The 19,749-nt window shown below is 41.7% G+C and overlaps 1 protein-coding gene across 5 annotated transcripts in view; it reads right to left on the bottom strand.

Annotated features, from left to right (window-relative positions):
- The window catches only part of LOC122542857 (mitogen-activated protein kinase kinase kinase kinase 5-like), a 130,556-nt gene that overhangs the window by 17,119 nt on the left and 93,688 nt on the right, over positions 1–19,749 (bottom strand). For 4 of the 5 annotated variants that reach the window (XM_043680955.2, XM_087984049.1, XM_043680954.2 and 1 more), the window contains exons 18-25: positions 15,462–15,663; positions 13,853–13,941; positions 8,755–8,796; positions 7,884–7,968; positions 7,636–7,715; positions 6,933–6,993; positions 675–780; positions 382–440 (exon numbers count right to left, since the gene is read on the bottom strand). In XM_043680955.2, the coding sequence (XP_043536890.2) occupies positions 382–440; positions 675–780; positions 6,933–6,993; positions 7,636–7,715; positions 7,884–7,968; positions 8,755–8,796; positions 13,853–13,941; positions 15,462–15,663 (724 nt within the window). The remainder of the gene's footprint in view (positions 1–381; positions 441–674; positions 781–6,932; positions 6,994–7,635; positions 7,716–7,883; positions 7,969–8,754; positions 8,797–13,852; positions 13,942–15,461; positions 15,664–19,749) is intronic. The other variant, XM_043680957.2, reaches the window with a different exon arrangement.

Raw genomic sequence — 19,749 nt, 5'->3', positions numbered from 1 at the left:
GGGATATGAGATATATCAGTGTTGGACTGAGGGTATGGAGGTCAAAAAGTGTGGAAAAGCATAGCTGCTCAGGCAGCATCAAGGAGCTCTTCATCAGCTTATGCTTGAAACGTCGACTGTCCTGCTCCTCAGATGTTGCCTGACCGGCTGTGCTTTTCCAGCATCACTCTTTTCGACCCCCATGCTCTCAGTCCACACTTTTCAACTCTGATCCCCAACATCTGCAGTCCTCACTTTCTCCTGAGGATATGGGGTGTTGGTGAGGAGTGAAATGTTTGGGATTTGGGTGAGGTAGATAGGGAGTTACATGGTGATTTGAATGTTAAGTGAAGGAATGGGTAATTGGGTAAGAGGTGCAATGCACATGCCTAATTTACTCACCAACAGAACATTTCCTACAGCCTTTGGTGTCTGGAATCTTACTGGTTGTTGCATTCTTCCTGCAGAAGACAGACAAACATAAGTCTAAGTACAACAATGCTAATCCACTCCCCTACTCTTGCCCATAGGTCTGCCCTCTCTCACATGACTATGTTCTCTCTGTCAGTGGAACTGAATGAAGCAATAAAAGAAAGAACCCACCGAATATATTGTCTGCTTCATTTAACAAGTCAACATTGAGTTAATGTCTCCGTTCACTTTGGCTTGCCTCAACAACCAGGTCGGACCCTTACCTGGGTAAAAGTCGGTGTGTTGGTATGTGAACCATTGACCTCTGTTCCTTCTTGGCCTGTTCGTACAGTCCCAGCAGGCTGTGTGAGTGTAACTGCAGTGTCTTTCCTGGAAGATCAAGCGAGTCACATTAACCTGGCCCACCCACTGCATCATGTTAATACCTCACAGAAAACCATGGATCCTCTGCACACCCAACCACAACAAATGGAAGGAAGGAAGAGAGCCTGGATATTACCAAGAATGGAGGTTTATCAACATCATTTAACTTCTCAACACTTGATTTGCATGTGACCCACACTGAGAATGAGGGGCTCCTCCCCATGAGGCATGGTTAATCCTTTTTTACTTCTACTTTTCCCTTCCCACAAACACATACATGCACAATGGATTTTAAATCATAGCCAGCTCCAATTGGTTAAAAGCAAATCATGTTTAATTAACTTGACTGAATTCTTTGATGAAGTAACAGAGCGGTTTGGTGAGGATAGTATGATGAGTGATGGTAAAAATGGATTTTCGAAATTGCCGCAAAATACATCTGCCAACAAAATGAAAGCCCATGGGACTAAAGGGCAGTGACTGTGTGGATATAAACTTGAATCAACAGAAACCAGGATGCAGTAGTGAGCGGTTGTTGTTTATTAGACTGGAGAGAAATAAATTATGATCCTCCCAGAGGTCAGTATTAGGATTATTGCTATTATTGATATACAGTAATGACCTCAGCCTGGGTATTCAGGGCATAATTTCAAAGGCTGATGACCCATCACTGTGAAATGTAATAAAAAGTAAGGAAGAGAGAAATAAACTTAAAAGAAAACATAGACTGGTGATGTGGGCAAAGACATTGCTGGTGCAATTTAATACAAAAATTAGAAGTGATAGTTATTTGTAGGAAGAATGAGGTGAGTCAATATAAACTAAATGAAGAAATGTAATAAGAGGGTGCAATGATTGAGAGCTGGAAAAATAAATATACAAAGTTTTGAACATAAGAAATAGGAGAAGCAGGAGGCCAATCGGCCCTTTTGGCCTGATCCACTATTCAATGAGATCATGACTAATCTGTGCTTCATTTGAATTTGAGTTGAATTTATTGTCACGTGTACCGAGGCACAGTTAAAAGCTTTGTCTTGTGAGCAATACAGGCAGGTCATATAATTAAATAGCATAGATAAGTAAATAATAGGTAAACAGCAGCAAAAACAAAAACACTGCAAATGCTAAGAGTTTGTGAGTCCATTCAGTATTCAACAACAATAGGATAGAGACTGTTCCGAAACCGACTGGTGCGTGTGTTCAAGCTTCTGTTTTCCTGTGAAATCTCCAGATCCTTTGATTTTTTTTTTATATGTAGAAAGCCATTGATCACTTGAAGTTGGTTGGAAAGTTGAAAAGACTGTTAATAGAACATTTCAGATCCTTAGCTTTGCATGTACATATAAAAACAAAACGACTTGCGAAACCTCTGTAAACGTTCGTCAGAAAAGAAAAGACATGGTATAAAGACAATCTCTCCATCAATGTCAGTAAATGAAGGAGCTAGTCATTGACTTCAGGAAGTGGAGTGGAGGGCATGCCCCCTAACTGCACCAATGGTTGGGAGTGTCAACTATCTGGGAGCAATGATTGCCAACAATCTGTCCTGGTCCACCCACATCAGAGTGATTGTCAAGAAAGCGCAACAATGTCTCTATTTCCTCAGGAGGCTAAGGAAATTCAGCATGTCCATAAAGACTCTTATCAATTTTTATGGATGCTTCATACAAAGTATCCTATCTAGATGCATCACAATGTAATATGCCAACTCCTTTTCCCATGACCGCAAGAAACTAAGAGAGTCGTGAACACAATCCAGTCCATCGTTCAAACCAGCCTTCCATCACTGATTCCATTTATACTTCATGGTGGCTCAGTGGTTAACACTGCTGTCTTACAGTGCCAGGGACCCGGGTTTGATTCCAGCCTCAGGCGACTGTGTGGAGTTTGCACATTCTCCCCGTGTCTGTGTGGGTTTCCTTCAGGTGCTCCGGTTTCCTCCCACAATCCAAAGATGTGCAGGTTAGGTGAATTGGCCATGCTAAATTGCCCAAAGTGTTCAGGATGAATAGGTTAGATGGATTAGTCAGGGGTAAATGTAGTGTAATGGGGAATGGGTTTGGGTTGGATACTCTTCGGAGGGTCGGCGTGGACTTGTTGGGCCAAAGAGCTTGTTTCTATACTGTAGGGAGTCTAAAAAAAACTTCCTGTTGCTTCAGGACAGCAACCAACATAATCAAAGACCTTTCCACACTGGTTATACTCTCTTCCACTCTCTTCAGTTGGGCGGAGGATATAAAAAGTTTGAATACATTTAAGAACAGATTCAAGTCCAGCTTCTCCCCCACTATTATGAGACTTTTGAATGGACCTCAATGTTAACTTTGATTTCCCTCTCTGCATTTTCTCTCTGGTTGTAACACTATATTCTGCACTCTTTTCTGTTACACTGATGCACTTTGTATGGTATGATCTGCCTGTATAAGCACACAAAACAACACTTTTCACTGTACATCAGTATGTGTGACAACAATAAATCATCAAAAGGAGGCATACCTAAGGTTGAGGATACTGAAGACAAAGCCCTCAAAGGAGGCAAAGGAAGCAAGATTGAACTTAAACAAGGAGTCAGGAAGGCTAAAAGGGGCCATGAAAAGTCCTTGGCAAATAGGATTAAGGAAAGTCCCAAGGTGTTATTTAATAAGAAATATTAATACATCCCACACCCCTCAGTATAATATTGAAATGTCCTTCACTGTAACACTGATAGACCTAACACTATATGTAAGGAACAAGAGGTTAGTTAGGGAAAGAGTAGGTCCACTCAAGGACAAAGGAGTGAATTTATGCGTGGAGCCAGAGGAAGTGGGTGAGGTCCTTATTGAATACTTCGCGTCTGTATTCATAGGAAAAAGGCACAGTAGATGGCAGTCTAGAGAGGGCTAGGACATATAGATATTAAAAAAGGTGTTGGGTGTTTTGAAAAGCACTGACGTAGATAAGTCCAATGGACCCATTGTGACCTCAGAATGCTGAAGGAGGCAAGGGAGGAAATTGTTGGGGCCTTTCACAAAATCTTTGTACCTCTTTAGTCACAGGAGAGATCCCAGAGGACTGGAGAATAGCCAATGATGTTCCTTTGTTTAAGAAGGGCAACAGGAATAATCTGGGAAATTACAGGCCGATTTGCCTTACGTCAGTGGTAGGGAAATTGTTGGAGACTCTTAGGGATTTATTCACATTTGGGAAAAATATGAACTTATTAGCAACAGATAGCATCGCTCTGTGTGGGGGAGGTCATGTCCCTCAAACTTAGTTGAGTTTTTTGAGGAAGTGACGAAGATGATGGAGGAGGACAGGGCAGTAGATGTTGCCTACATGGACTTTAGCAAGGCCTTTGACAAGGTCCCTCATGGCAGGTTGATAGAGAAGGTAAAGTCACATGGTATCGTGGTGAGCTATAAGATGGATACAGAGTTGGCTGGATCATAGAAAACCGAGAGTAGCAGTGGAAGGATGTTTTTCTGACTGGAGATCAGTGGTGTTCTACAGGGGTCATTGCTGGGACCCCTGTAGCTTATATATATAATTATAAATGATTAGGAGGAGAATGTAGGCAGTCTGATTAGTACGTTTGCAAACAACACAAAGATTGGGGGAAGCTGCGGACAGTGAGAAGGATTGCCAAAAGGTATAGCAGGATAAAGGTAGCTGGAGACTTGGACAGAGAAACAGCAGATAGAATTTAATCTAGACAAATACAAATTGATGCATTTTGGAAGGTCTGTTGCAGGAGTGAAATATACAGTAATTGGCAGAACCTTTAGAAGCATGAATATACAGAGGGATCTATGCATACAGGTCCATAGTTCCCTGAAAGTGGCAATGAAATAACACAAATGGTCAAGAAGGTGTATGGCATACTTGCCTTCATTAGTCAGGGCATAGAGGATAAAAATTAGCTGTATAGTACTTCAGTCAGGCCACATTTAGAATATGTTGTACAGTCCACACTACCAGAATGATGTGTGGGTTTGGAGAGAGTACAGAAAAGGTTTACCAGAATGTTGCCTGGTTTGGATTTGCTGTGCTTTTCATTCTGTAGCGATGATGCTCCTTTAACAAGGTTATGCTGTTCTTGGCTTTTTTCTTCCCCAGAGAGGTCGTAAAAGACACACACTCCAAAAGTCTGGGGTTGAAAGGTTTTAGAGCCAATTTGATTATATCTACTAGATACTGCCTCAGGCAGAGGCTTTCAAGTTTTTAAAGAAACACTTGCACAATGAAAGGGGAGTGGCCAGTTCTCCCAGCTTGCCTTTGGTTTGGTTTGATTTGTAGCATTAGTGTTGTAAAAGCTGCTGACCCAAAAAAAGCAGGTCCACGCTGATCTTTCTCTGACTTCTCTCCTGTAAGAACCTGTGTTTGATTTTACCTTTTCTGCCAAGGGATGTTGTTGCAAGCATTTGGAACAACATCATTAAGATGGTATAATCTATTGGGTTTTTGGATAGGTTAAGTTATTTGGTATTCTGTTCCCTTTTGTTTGTGTTTCATTCAGTAATCTTGTAAATAAATTCTGTTTTGTTTAAAACTACATGGTCTGATTAGCGGCATCTCTCCTGGTAAATCCACATAATACCTGCTTAATATCTTGAAGTGTTTTGAGAGGTCTGGCCTGCTCCATAATAGATTATGCAGCATCCGAGGAAGAGAGTCAACCTTTCGGGCATGGTCCTTATCATTCCTGATGAAGGGCTTATAGCCAGAACGTCAACACCTCATTTCCTCGGATGCTGCCTGACTTGCTGTGTTTTCCAGCACCACACTTTTTGACTCTGATCTCCAGCATCTGAGGTCCTTACTTTCACCATAACAGATTATACCAACTTAATGATGCTATTCCAAATGCTTGCAACAACACCCCTTGGCATAAAAGGTAAAATCAAACACAGGTTCTTACAGGAGAGAAATCAGAGTGAGATCAGGATGGACCTCGGTCTAGTGGCTTTTACAACAATATTGCTAAAAGCCAAACTAAACCAGAGATATGCTGAGCTGGGAGAACTGGCCACTCCCCTTTCATTGTCCAAGTGTTTTTTTTAAACTTGAAACCTTTCTGTATCTGTTAGCACTTGAGTATCTGTTAGCTATAATCAAATTGGCCCTAAAGCCCTTCGACCCCAGACTTTTCAGAGTCTGTGTCTTTTATGACCTCTCTGAAAAGAAAGCCAAGGATAGCATAACCGAGTAAAAGGAGCAGCATTGTCACATTTCTAGGAGGTAGTGTTGTGTATTTGCTGCTAAGGAGCCTTGGTAAATTCCTGCAGCACATTTTGTACATACTCCTGCTACTGTGGAGGGACTGAATTTCAAGGTGGTGGATGGGGTGCCAGTCAAGTGGTTGATTTCTCCTGGATGGTTTTGAGCATCTTGAAGATTGGTGGAGCTGCACTTATTCAGGCAAGTAAGGGCTAATCCATCATGTTCCTGACTTGTGCCTTGTAGATTCCTAGCCTTTGACCTACTCTTGTAACCACAGTACTTACGTGACTAGTTAGTTCAGTTTCTGGTCAATGGTAACCCCCAGGATGTTGATAGTGGGGGTTTCACTAATGTAATGCCATTGAATATCAAGCAACAGTGGTTAAATTCTCTCTTGTTGAAGGTGGTAATTGCTGACCATAATGATCGCCATTTGTACAGATATGTTTTAAAAATTCACTTAAGGGATAAGGGCATCACCATCTAGGTATATATTTTATTTCCCATCTTTAGTCATCCAGAGGGCAGTTAAGAGTCAACTTCTGGAAACATAAATACGCTTGACTAGATAAAGATGGCAGATTTCCCTCCCTAAAGGATATTAGTGAACCAGATAATTTTTAAAAAATGATAATCAATAATTGTTGTGAGGTTGCTGTTTGGCCAGCCCTTTATTCCAGGTTTTTAAAATAATTCAAATTTTATCTGCCATTATTTGAACCCAAGTCCCCAGAATGTTAACTTTAGGTGCTGGAATACTAATCCAATGACATTACCACTATACCACCATCTCCCCAGCTGCTCCTTATTATTCTGAATCACGCTGGTTAATTCATTAATGATGGATGAGATTCTGAGAATGAACACAACTCATAATATATTCCAGTTTCACACACAAACTTTGCTAGTTTAAGAATATTAATTTGACTGAAACTTCAGGGCAGGATTTTTCTTACCAGAGATGCTGATTAATACGTTACTGATGACGTAGAGCCAAGTGCAGCGGCCTGGATACAACTGAGAAACAAGAAACTGGGGTTCAACTGACAGGAAGCATCAATTACACCAAAGTTATTACATGAGAGGTAACTTGTGGATGAGTAAAACATGTGTATAGTTAGTCCAAAGCCACAGATAACACATGGGCATAGATAATATGGAAACAAGTAACAAGTGGATACAGATAGCACATACATTCAGGTAACTCACAAACATAGCACACAGACACAGGCAATAAATGGGTTACAAGGACACAGGTAACATGACAACATGAAAAACATAGAGGTAAGACAAACACAAATACACAAATAATGCACACAGATGTTAGGCAAATGTGGGGAACAGGCATACTGTTAATTCATGCATGCACACCAATAAAAAGCAGACAGATAAATGATATTCACACAAACAATGGCACATTTGGGTAACATGTACATAGGGAGGCATGTACACAGGCCAAAAACATGGTATTTTACAATGCAGTGGTAAAATGCACATAGTTTAAATGCAGACATTTGTACATGGATAACAGAAAAAAATAATATGCATATTTAATACTCCGATACAATGTGCATGTGAATTAATATTATCGTGTATTGATAACATTAGTGTGTCTTACACATGCATATGTGGGCAGTGAGTACACCAATCTGATCTCACCTGTTCTAGTATGGCTTCCTGCAGTTCATTTAGATTTAGGGTATAAATCCCTTCCTCTGATCCCAATATCAAGTGCTTGGCTGCAAAATAAATAATCAGTCAGAGCTCCACAGCTTCACTGAACTTTACAAATTCAGCTAATTCAATGTCACTCACTATTACTCCTAACATTGCTGTAGCCTGTTACTCTTTGTCATTTCCAGTATTGTTATAATATGTCAGCCTATATAGAAACAATGAGCAGTTACCTTTGGTGTTGGGGTGTATCCATGATGTTACACAGTTAATCTTCAGTGGACAGCCATTAAACACTTTCACTAATGGAACCTCCACCTGAAACAAACAATTTCCAGGTGAGACAGGGAGGGGGTCAACACAAACCAATTATTTTATTTGAAGGTGCGGGTTGGATTAGATATTCCACTTGGATTCAAAATCACCACTACACAAACCAGAGAGAACTGTACCAGCCTTGCTTGAAGAATAAAGGCGGCAGGAATCAAGGGTTAAACAGAGACCACAAGGGTTGGACAATGACCTCCCTAGTGGGAGGGATCAAAATTTGAGCTACTCACATTGCTGTTTAAATAATAATATTTGCTGATGTTTCAGTGCAACCACATTGACTTAATGAGCCTTATATAAAAGACTCAAAATACATATCCCCATCACAGGGGCTGAGTCAAACCCTGGATATCACAATTTAGCCCCATGGAGGAGTAGTACCAATCTCCCAGCCATCTTCACCAGCCTGTTCCTAAAGGTGTGGAACCTAATCCACAGATTCAATGTCCACCTCCAACCAACAATTCCAGACCTCACCATGGTAATGCCAACTATGCAGACCCTTGCTCCAGATTTCTTATACAGGGAAAACCCTCTAACCTTCAATCCCAGAAAGGAATGAGATCCTCCCTCTCCTGCTCCCCTCTACAAAAGGAGTGAGAGCCTGTCTCTCCCCTCTCCACAGAAGTGAGACACTTCCCTTTAACATGCCCCCCTACACAGGTATGAGCACCCCTTTCTTATCCTCCTTCCACGCATAAAATTTCTCCTTCCCTCACTCAACAAACTTCCACATAAAAGCCTACAGACATAATCTTTTTGAATGTCACTCACCTGCACTCTTTGAACTGACAGGACATCAAGGTCATGAGGTACCTGAGAGACAAAAGAATTCTCTTTGATGTTGTCCACCTATATCCATCTTTCTGACAGCTGCATACCACAACCTCTTCTCCACACCCACCCCCATAACTTTATATTCTCCTCTGAAAGTGATGCCACTGAAAGGAAGTTCAATATAGGAAAGTGAGAATCTCTAGCCTCACAGTATCCATAAAAGGATCTGGAGGAGGAATAGATCTGAAACTTTGAGCTTGTTGGTGCCCAATCCTGACAAAACAGCAAACGGGGGACGGATGGCAGCATGACCCTGACTAAGCCAATAAGACTCACCTTGGAGTAAATACATTCTACATTCAAGCCTCACTGTAGAATGGGGGAAGGATCTTATGGAAACAGATAAAATGATGAAGAGAATAAATAAGATAGAAACTAGGACAAGAAGGTATAGCTTTAAAATTAGAGGGAGCAGATTTAGGACTGAATTGAGAAGGAACTTCTTCACCCAGAGGGTTGTAAATCTGTGGAATTCCATGATCGGTGATATAGTTGAAATCTTCCTCATTGAATTTTTAAAGCTAAGACAGATAATTTTTTGAACAGTAAAGGAATTAAGGGTTATGGTGAGAAGGCGGGTAAATGGAACTGAGGCCACAAAAAAGTCAGCCATCATCTTATTGAATGGCATGGATGGTTTGAAGGGTCAGATGGCCTACTCCTGCTCCTATTTCTTATGCTATGTAAGATAGAATGAAGAACTTGTATTTCTATAGCTCTTCTCATGATCTCAGAATATTACAAAGCTCTTTATATTGAGTGAGTAAATTTGTGAAGCATATTTACTGTTGTAGAAAACACAGTAACTAATTAACACAGAGCAAGATCCTGTAATTAAATAATGACTAAATTGGCTCTCATTAGTTATGTTGCCTGAGGGATAAATATTAATCTCAAAGTGAGAGCAGGATCCAACTGTAGACAGGATTCACTACTCATTCACCTCACTGCTGACTGTGGAATTTATCTTTCAGCTTCACATGCATAACAGCAGCAGTTAAACACAGCTGAAGACATGTTAGTTTTCTTATTTGTGTCATTCATTCTCTGAATTCAGAACTAAGTGAGTTTAAGTCCCACTCATAGCTGTTTCGTCTGGTCCTGCACAGCTGGTGATGCTTTAATTTAGAAATGATGTTAAACGAAGGCCTGACTCTCCATTTAATATAGGTAGAAAAATGTATTCTTTTGAAAATATCTGGGGAGTTTTGCCTTGACCTGTCTAGTATTTTTTTCTCTCAACTATCATCATGCTGATTATTAGTGTTAGTGCGGTGTACACTGTTAGTGCGGTGTACAAATCACCAGATGCATTTCTTAAGTGAGAGCAGTGACTAGACATCAAAAAGGTAATATATAATTGACTGGAGAAATGTTTTAGGACCATATGGGTGTGATAGGTACGAGAGAATTGCAAATTTTTTTTTCATTAACAAGTTCACTGTCATGTAATTCCTAGTTTAAAACACTTTGTGAAAGTAGTAAGGTTATGGGCACCTTACAGCATCTAAACATTAGCAGTTTGGTTTGGATATGGAGGCTGCTTGTGTGCTTGGCATTAAGATTGTCAGCTTAATTTCAAGATCAGACCAAATCTGCGTCACACGTGTAATTTCATTACCTTATCACTTGTGTAAACGTGCAAACGTAAAGCTGTTATCTTTAAGTTTGCAACTTGCTTTCTTATTAACCTATCTTTCTGATCAAATTGTTCAGCAATATTATTACACACCTCTGGACCAGGTGGGATTTGAAGCCATTCCTCCCAGCTTGGGGGTAGATTCACTATTACTGCACCACAAGAGAGAGCTCCTTACATCTGAACCTGCTGTACCACAAATTGTCAAATGGCAGCGTTGTCGACACATGTTATCACTAATGGTGTAGCAGCGCCATTCAGAGATGGCTGGCAGAACAGCAGTTTCTTATGAAGTTTTCAAAGGAGCAAATCTTCATACTCATAACCGCAAAGGGAAACTCCTAGGGAAATATTTCTAGTGAGGAAGTAACATTGCAAAGAATTTCAAAGGTCCTTAAAAAAAAATTCGAAATAACTCAGACAGTATATTTAACCCCAGCATACTTGGACCCCAAGGGAAGGTGGAGGGACAATGCTCGAAAATCACAGAAAGCAGTGGGGTGTTAGTGAATTGCTACCAAAACTGCCCTAAGCACCCTGGAAAAATCAATAATGAGGCAACCAATTGAAAAAAAGTTATCCCTTGAGTAGAATGAACAGAATCGGGAAGTTCTGCTCCTCCAATTTTAGATATTTTCAATTTTCACCCAGTGCATGGAGAGGCGGTCAAGAGAGAGGGCCTTCTCATGGGTCTATTCCTGGGCCTGGCCGTAGTGGCTATTTACAGGTCCCAGCAGCGGGCCATAGATGGGGTTCATTGTTCCTGACTGTTTGGCCCTCTTTCGGGGTTACATCCTCACTTGGATGCCCCTGGGGAAGGAGCATGGTGTGTTCACCGACATGATAGAGTCATTTAGAGACCAGTTGAAACTGCAGTGGCTAGGGTATATCATCATCCCGGATGATGCTATTTTAATTTAGTAAGTTTCTGTTTGACTGTTAATCTGTTTTTTTTTGATACAGTGCCCCAGCTGTTTAGCTATTTTTTGACTTTCTTTTTACAAGAGTAGAGGGATCTTTACTCTGTTCAATCCACACTGTCCTTGTCCTGGAAGTGTTTATTAGGACAGTGTTGGGTAGCTTTACTTTTAGTTTAAAAGAGCAGAGCAAGCTTTACTGTTTATCTAACCAAGTGCTGTCCCTGTCCCTGAGTGTTTTATGGGGATAGTCAAGACAGACCTTTACTCAATCTGATCCTGTACTGTACCTGTCTTGGGAATAGCGTACAGGAAGCATTATTTTCAGTTTAAAAGTGTAGAGGCAGTTTTACTCTGAATCTAACCCTGAGCTGTTCCAGTCCTGAACGTATTTGATAGGGAGGGTGCAGAGGAAGCTTTATTTTCAGTTCAAAACAATGAAGGAAATTTTACTCAGCTTCTAACCTCGTGCTATCTCTATCCTGGGAATGTTGATAGGGACAATATTGAGGGTCATTTATTTCATATTTAAAAGAGTAGATTATTTCAAATCAATTTGTTCAAAGATGTTATGGCACATCCCACAGTCCAAAAAATGTGCAGGTTAGATGAATTGGCCATGCTAAATTGCCCGTAGTGATAGGTGCAGGGGTAAATGTAGGGGAATGGGTTTGGGTGGGTGTGCTTCGGCGGGTTGGTATGGACATTTTGGCCCGAAGGGCCTGTTTCCACACTGTAAGTAATCTAATCTAATCACAGCAGGAGATAAGACTTAATCCCAGGCCTCCTGGCTCAAAGGAGGGGACACTATACCGCTTCACAAGAGCCCTCTTTGGTGTGTGAAAGGTGAAAATAATCCACTGTGTCACAAGACAGCTCTAAGTTTAATGCCTGCATCCTAGACCATTAGGATTCATCCAGGCACTCCAATTAAAGGCTAGTCCTCTCTCTGATATTTGCCAAATAGGCTAGATGTGAGAAAATGTGGGAAGGAGCAACCTGGGATTGGAAGAGCATTGAGAAGGTGAGTGGGCAGTGAACTGGCTGCTAGGCTGGAGGAGGAGAGGCCAGAAGCTGCAGGGACAGGAAAGAAGCTGGGTAGAAACAAAGCTGTGCGGCCCAGTTGGAGGCAAGAGAATTGGTAAGGATGCAGAGTCTCAGTGGCGTGAAACTGCTGGACTGCAGTGAGTGAGCTTGGTGAAAGTGAGGGGCTAAAAAGAGGAGAGTGGGCCAAAAGGGAAGTAAGGAACTGGAAAAAAGGAGTGGGGATATCTAAAATGAAGACAGGGTCTGCAATGGAGACAGAGCAGTTTTAAATCTTTCAACAATGGAACACTCAGGTAACTGTGAAGCAGGACAACTTTAAGTCACTGACGTTCTGAATTCCTTATAAATAAATATGGCGTCTCAAACCTAAGACTGCAGATGTTCAGGAGCTACTATGAAAGGAAAAAGAAAGAATAGTATGACAATGAACAGGGTCAATTCCATAATTTATTACAGAATAGTTTTATATCATGAAGATTTGCATTCATGTGTTATGACATCTTAAAGAATCTTACATCTGTGAACTACTTGAGGTGCAATGACTGTTACAATCAACATGCAATTGTCCAGCTGCGATTGAATCAGTCTGTAGAAAATGTATTTAGATAATGACTCTTGGGTCCCTAGAAGTGTGTGATAATTTTGTTTTCTTTAAGGAAAGCATTTGCTGCTAACTCATGCCTGTTATTTTTAAATACCCAACTAAAAAATCAATGCTTTTTGTGTGTTGTGGCTTTAAGTTTAATGGAGCAATGGTGATTATTGGGAATATTGATAAATTCTTCTGATTGTGTTTCTGTGACTTCAAATATTCCATATGTCTACATAAATACAGAAGATAATGTTACTTTATGAATGCATCATCTAATGAAGACAACAGTTATAATGGAAAAGGAGGCCTTGTAAATCAAAATGTAGCCCCCAGAAGTCATACGCAGTCTTGCAAATCTCAAGAGGAGCCCACAGAAGAAAATATATTTTGACCCCTTGTTGGGAGGGATCCCAATTCTTATCAGCCTTGGACTAAGTTGCTTGCTAGATTATTTCAGACGGCCAGCATGGAAATGTTAGCGATATTGCTGGGAGTCATGTTCATGCCAGATGAGATAAGGATGCTAGGAGTGAACCAGATGTTTATATTTAATTGAATTTAAATTCCAATAGCCGATCCCTAGTTTCCAGAACATCAGGCTGAATTCTCAGTCCTTCTTCCTTGATGAGGGGGGAGATAGTTTTAGGGACACTTCTGCTCTTTTCCAATAAGATTGAGTAATTCTCTGTAGAATTTGGAAATGTGAAGAACTGATATTGCTACAATGTTCCAACATCTTGGCCAAAATTCTGATGGAGGCAGTGGGAAGTAGAAGTCACTGGTGATGGATCATACCACAGTCAGTCTACCTCTAATGTGCTTTACAATGTTGGAACTCACCGGTCTGTCTTTCTTTTCTTTCCTGCGTGGTAATACTGGCGGTGTTCCTCCAATGTCCTTGGCCAAGTGACTCGTCCAATTGCTGGGATCTGCCAAAGCAGAAATCACAGAAGTGAAACTTGTGTCGCTCAAATCCAGAAACCTAGAGGTCTCTCAGTATTAAGTTGAGTAAACCTGCCAGTATCATTGAAGCATGGATTGTCCTCAGATACACCCCAACATTACAGCTGGGCTGGCACTGAGCAGAGGGTGCTATATCTGGCTTCTTCTTTTGGTTATGGAAGTTTGCATTCTCATCTCCCCCCAAGTCGGATAAAGGGGTTCAAGTTTCACTCACATTCTTCAACACTTCCATTAATTGTGAAGGATTTGGGCAATTCAGAAAATCTGAAGGGTTCGCTAATACTTAGTCTCACTTTGTAACAATCATTCATCTTCCACCCCTTAATTAATTGTAACTTATCATAGGTCAGCTGTTTATCTGCTAATACAGACCAAGTCCTGTTCCTTTCTTGTTCATTGGCTCCTAATCAAGCAATAACTTGATTCTCAAATTCTCATCTTTGCTTACAAATAACCCATGGGTCTATCTCTTTCTAGCTCTTCAAACTCACCCTGCTCCACAACCCTCCATGATATCTGTGTTCCTTTCATTCTGATCTCTTTCTCATCCCTGATTTTCATCATTCACAGCCTTGAGCTCTGGAGTTGCCTCCCTAAACTTCTCTACACTAATATCCTTTCCTCCTCCTTTAATACACTACTTAAAACCTACCTCTCTGACCAAAGGTTTGACCACTTGTCTTAATACCTTTAGATCACTTGCCAATTTAAATCTCCCATTTTCATCCCAACCTTCATGTTTTTGGCCTCCTTTACCGTTCATATTAAACTCAATGGAACAGCACCACATCTTTTGATTAAGCACTCCAGAGCCTTCCAGACTCAACATCAAGCTCCAATTTATTGGTGATAGTTCTGCTTTTCTCATTTACACCTCCTCTAGGTGCAAATATCGTTTGTTTATTTGTCACATCTTCAACTTCTAGTCTCCTTTTAGTAATGTTCAAATTGAAGCCTTTACTGATTTTATTTATAACATCTCAGAGAGTCCCTGCAGTGCAGAAGACGACCATTTGGCCCATCAGGTCTGCACCAACCCTCTGAAGAGCATCCCAACCAGAACCTACCCTATTTCTGGCATGGCTAAAATGCCCCTGGACAGTATGGGGCATTTTAGCATGTCCAATCCAATTAACCTGCACATCCCTGGACAGTATGGTGCATTTAGCATGTCCAATTCAATTAACCTGCACATCCATTGATTGTAGGAGGAAACCAGAGCATTCTGCATAAACCCACACATACACCGGGAGAACATGCAAATTCAACGCAGGCAGACACACAAGGCTGGAATTGAACCCAGGTCTCTGGCATGGTGAGGCAGCAGTGCTAACCACTGAGCCACCATGCCACCTATGTGGCTTCATATCAGTTTTGTTTGAATTTACACTGTTGTGACAAGACAGGGGTTGCTTTCCTATGTTAAAGGCACTGTATTAATGTATGTTTTTAGCATTTTAATGGAAATCCTTTTCACTCAAAATACCTGAACCACTGCTGTTGACAGCAGAATGGATTGGGCTCTTGGAGCCTCCGGGAGAGGGTTGTTTGGGAGCTTTGGCTGCCGATGGGCCACTGGAGCACCGGACCAGCGTGATTGGCAGGCGCTGGCAATGTGGGTGATGGTCCACTGTCTTCATCTTCTCTTCGTCAGGAATGCTGTCCTCAGAACTGCTCCGGAACTTTGGCTGTGAGTGGGAATAAAAAAGGGAAATGCTTCAAATCATTGGGATCAGGTACAGGTCAAAATGTGACTCCCTCTACTCAGGTGTTCCATGGGGGGATGTCAGCAAAGGACAAAAGACTGTTTGAGAGATCAGAAATGGTCTCAGCCTCCTTCTCCTTACAGTACCATGTTCTAATTGGGCATTGACGATCATGGAATTCCATTGGATTCACCCATGCATATGGGGAAAGGATTGCAGTAGTTCACTGTTGCCTTTTGCAGTATGGTTGACCAGGAAACTCTGCCGCTCTTTCTGCTTGCATATTGGAATTTTATAGGCTTGACTAGATTAGATTACTTACTGTGTAGAAGCAGGCCCTTCGGCCCAACAAGTCCACACCGACCCTCCGAAGAGGAACTCACACAGACCCATTCCCCTACATTTACCCCTTCACCTAACACTACGGCAATTTAGCATGGCCAATTCACCTAACCTGGGAGGAAATTGGAACACCCAGAGGAAACCTACACAGACACGGGGAGAATGTGCAAACTCCACACAGTCAGTTGCCTGAGGCGGGAATTGAACCCGGGTCTCTGGCACTGTGAGGCAGCAGTGCTAACCACTGTGCCGCCCATAATCAACCAACTTCCTTGGCAATCAAATCTGAAAGTAAGACTTGAACCCAGAGTTTCTGCCCCATTTTTGCAACCCACTGCCCCAGAAGACCCTACTCAGAAATGGAATAACCTGGTAAGTAAGCCCCCTTCAAATCATTAGAATCATTCTTACAAAGGTAGCCCAAGAATAGCTGGACAGTGAGAGTGGCAGTCTCAGTCTGGAGTCAGAAAATCGTGAGTTCAAAACCCAAAGACGTAAGCACATGATGTAAACTGACTGTGTCTATGTAACTCAAGAGTTCTGAACTGTCAAAGCTGTTGTCTTTCCCATGAGACAACACCCTATCTGCACTCAGATGCATGTGAAAGAGACAATGGCACTGTCTTAAACAGGCAGGGCATTCTCTCTGGTATCCTGCCAAACAATTATTCCTGAACCAACATCACCAAAAGCAGTCCACATTGCTGTTTACTGGCTCTTGTATACAAATTGATTGTCAAATTTCCTACATTACAATTGCACTTCAAAACTACTTCATTGGCAGAAGAGCACTTTGAGAAGTCGCTGAGTTGCACAAGGCATTATGTAAATGGGAATTGCACTGATGTGCTGTTGTACTGGATCATTTACCCCACACTACATCCAGGATGGGATTTGGGGGTGAGGATGTACACAATAACCACGATCCTCACCTAGAGACCACTGCTTTGCATGTACTGGTGATGAGCTAAATCTTGGTTCTGGATGGTTGCATCTTGGGAACTCGGTCTGACCTAGAAGAGGCAGTTCAGCTCTAAAAACATCTCCATGGGTGCATGGTCCAAAAAGGGGCCTACATCCCAAGATGTTTCTAATACAGTCTACACATGACAATCAGAATGCCAACCACATTGGGGAGGCACGGTGGCACAGTGGTTAGCACTGCTGCCTCACAGCGCCAGAGACCCGGGTTCAATTCCCTCCTCAGGCGACTGACTGTGTGGAGTTTGCACGTTCTCCCCATGTCTGTGTGGGTTTCCTCCGGGTGCTCCGGTTTCCTCCCACAGTCCAAAGATGTGCAGGTCAGGTGAATTGGCCATGCTAAATTACCCGTAATGTTAGGGTAGGGGTATGGGTGGGTTGCGTTTCGGCAGGTCGGTGTGGACTTGTTGGGCCGAAGGGCCTGTTTCCACACTGTAATGTAATGTAATGTAATGTAATCTAATCTAATCACATGTCAAAAGTAAAGGAATAGGAAGAGTTTGGAGGGATATGGGCCGGGCGCTGGCAGATGGGACTAGATTGGGTTGGGATATCTGGTCGGCATGGACAGGTTGGACCAAAGGGTCTGTTTCCATGCTGTACATCTATATGACTCTATGATTCTATGAATGAAAACCGAGTAGTGATCATTCCTTTTGGTCACACTGAACAATTAATGGTGCAGGAGGAGAATGGAACAAGAGAGCATAATCTTAAAATTTAGAGCTCGACTGTTCAGGGGTGATGGTAGGAAGCAGTTCTTCACAACAGGATGGTGGAAGTTTGGAACCCAGAAGGTTGAGGCTTGGGATTGAATTGAAAATTTTAAAACTAGATCCCACTGTATATTAATGCTTCTAAATGTTCTGCCATTCACTTCCCCCCGCATTACAAAATATGTCACCTTGCATTTGTCCAGATTAAATTCCATTTGCCAATTCTCCACCCAAGTCCTCCGCTGAGCCTCCTGACCATCCACAGCTCCCCAACCTATGTCGTCAGCAAGCTTACCCATCATACCACCTACATTCTCTTCCAGAAGATTTATATATATTTCAAACAACAGGGGTTGCCAATTTTTATACTCTGTGCCCTGACCAAAGAAGGCAAGCTTACTATACACCACCTTGATCATCTTATCCACTTGCTTTGTCACTTTTGGAGAATTGTAGACCTGTAATACTAGATCTCTCTACATGTTAATGCTTCTCAAGGAGTTCCAGCACTGCTCTGTGTGGAATACCAATTAGTCACAGATCTCCTATCAGAAAAACATCCTCGCATTGCTGCTCTGTCTCTTATGACCAAGCCAGCTATATCCATCTTATCAGCTCCTCACAGATTGCATAACAACCTCACCTTCTGCCTTGAGGGATCTTGCCAAAGGCCTTGCTAAAGTCCATGTGGACAAAGTTGACCACTCTGTCCTCAATCATCTTTGTCACTTCCTCAAAAAACTGAATCACATTTGTGAGGTATGACCTCACAAAGCCATGCTATCTGTCATTAATACATACATAAATAAAAAAATCGCGTCCCTAAAAGTCTCCAGCAATTTCTCCACTACTGACTTAAGGCAAACCAGCCTGTAAATTCCCAGATTATCCCAGTTGTCCTTCTTAAACAAATGACTGTTTCTTAAACAATATTGACTGTTCTCTAGTCTTCTGGCACCTCTCCTGTGATTAAAGAGGACACAGATTTCATACAAGGCAATTTTCACACCTGCCCCTTTCAGTATTCTGGGGTAGATCCCATCAGATCCTGGGGATTTGTCTACCTTCATACTTTTCAACACACCCAACAGGTTTTTTATATCAACATGCCTTAGAATATCAACATATCCCACTCTGGATTCACCACCTACCATTTCCTTCTCCTTTGTGAATGCCAATGCAAAGTATTCATTAATCACTTCCTCCGTCTCCACACATAAATTCCCTACTTTGTTCTTGAATGGATCTACCCTTTCCCTAGCTATCCTTTTGCTCTTTATGGACACAAAAAGCTTTGGGATTTTCTTTAATTCTGTTTGCCAAGGTAATTTGTTGGCCCTTTCAGCCCTCCTAACTCCTTGTTTAAGTTCTTTTCTGCTTTCTTTGTATTGTTTGAGGGCTCTGCCTGTCTTCAGTTTCCAAAATCTTACACAAGCTACCTTTTCCTTTCTGATTAAACTCTCAATTTCTCTTGTCATCCAAAGTTCCCAAATCTTGCCATCCTTATCCTTCACTTTCACAAGAACGCGCTAGTCCTGAACTCTAACTGTCCTTTGAAAGATTTCTACATGAAAGATATGAATTTACCCCCAGCCCCAGTTGTCTCCCTCAATCTATATTTTTTAGTTCCTGCCTAATATTGTCATAGTTATCTTTCTCCCGGTCTAGTATTTTCACCCAAGGATTGCTCTTATCTTTATCCATAAGAAACTTAAAATGACAATAGACAATAGACAATAGACAATAGGTGCAGGAGTAGGCCAATCAGCCCTTCGAGCCTGCACCGCCATTCAATATAATCATGGCTGATCATTCCTAATCAGTATCCTTTTCCTGCCTTATCTCCATAACCCTTGATTCCACTATCTTTGAGAGCTCTATCCAACTCCTTCTTAAATGAATCCAGAGAGTGGGCCTCCACTGCCCCCTGTGGCAGAGCATTCCACACAGTCACCACTCTCTGGGTGAAGAAGTTTCTCCTGAGCTCTGTCCTAAATGGTCTACCCCGTATTTTTAAGCTGTGTCTTCT

The sequence above is a fragment of the Chiloscyllium plagiosum genome, unplaced genomic scaffold, assembly GCF_037043375.1.
Source record: "Chiloscyllium plagiosum isolate Xiang-an unplaced genomic scaffold, Cpla_swu_hap1 HiC_scaffold_47, whole genome shotgun sequence".
Taxonomy (NCBI): domain Eukaryota; kingdom Metazoa; phylum Chordata; class Chondrichthyes; order Orectolobiformes; family Hemiscylliidae; genus Chiloscyllium; species Chiloscyllium plagiosum.
Note: the sequence above shows the minus strand (reverse complement) of the source record. Positions and strands in the feature narration are given on the sequence as shown.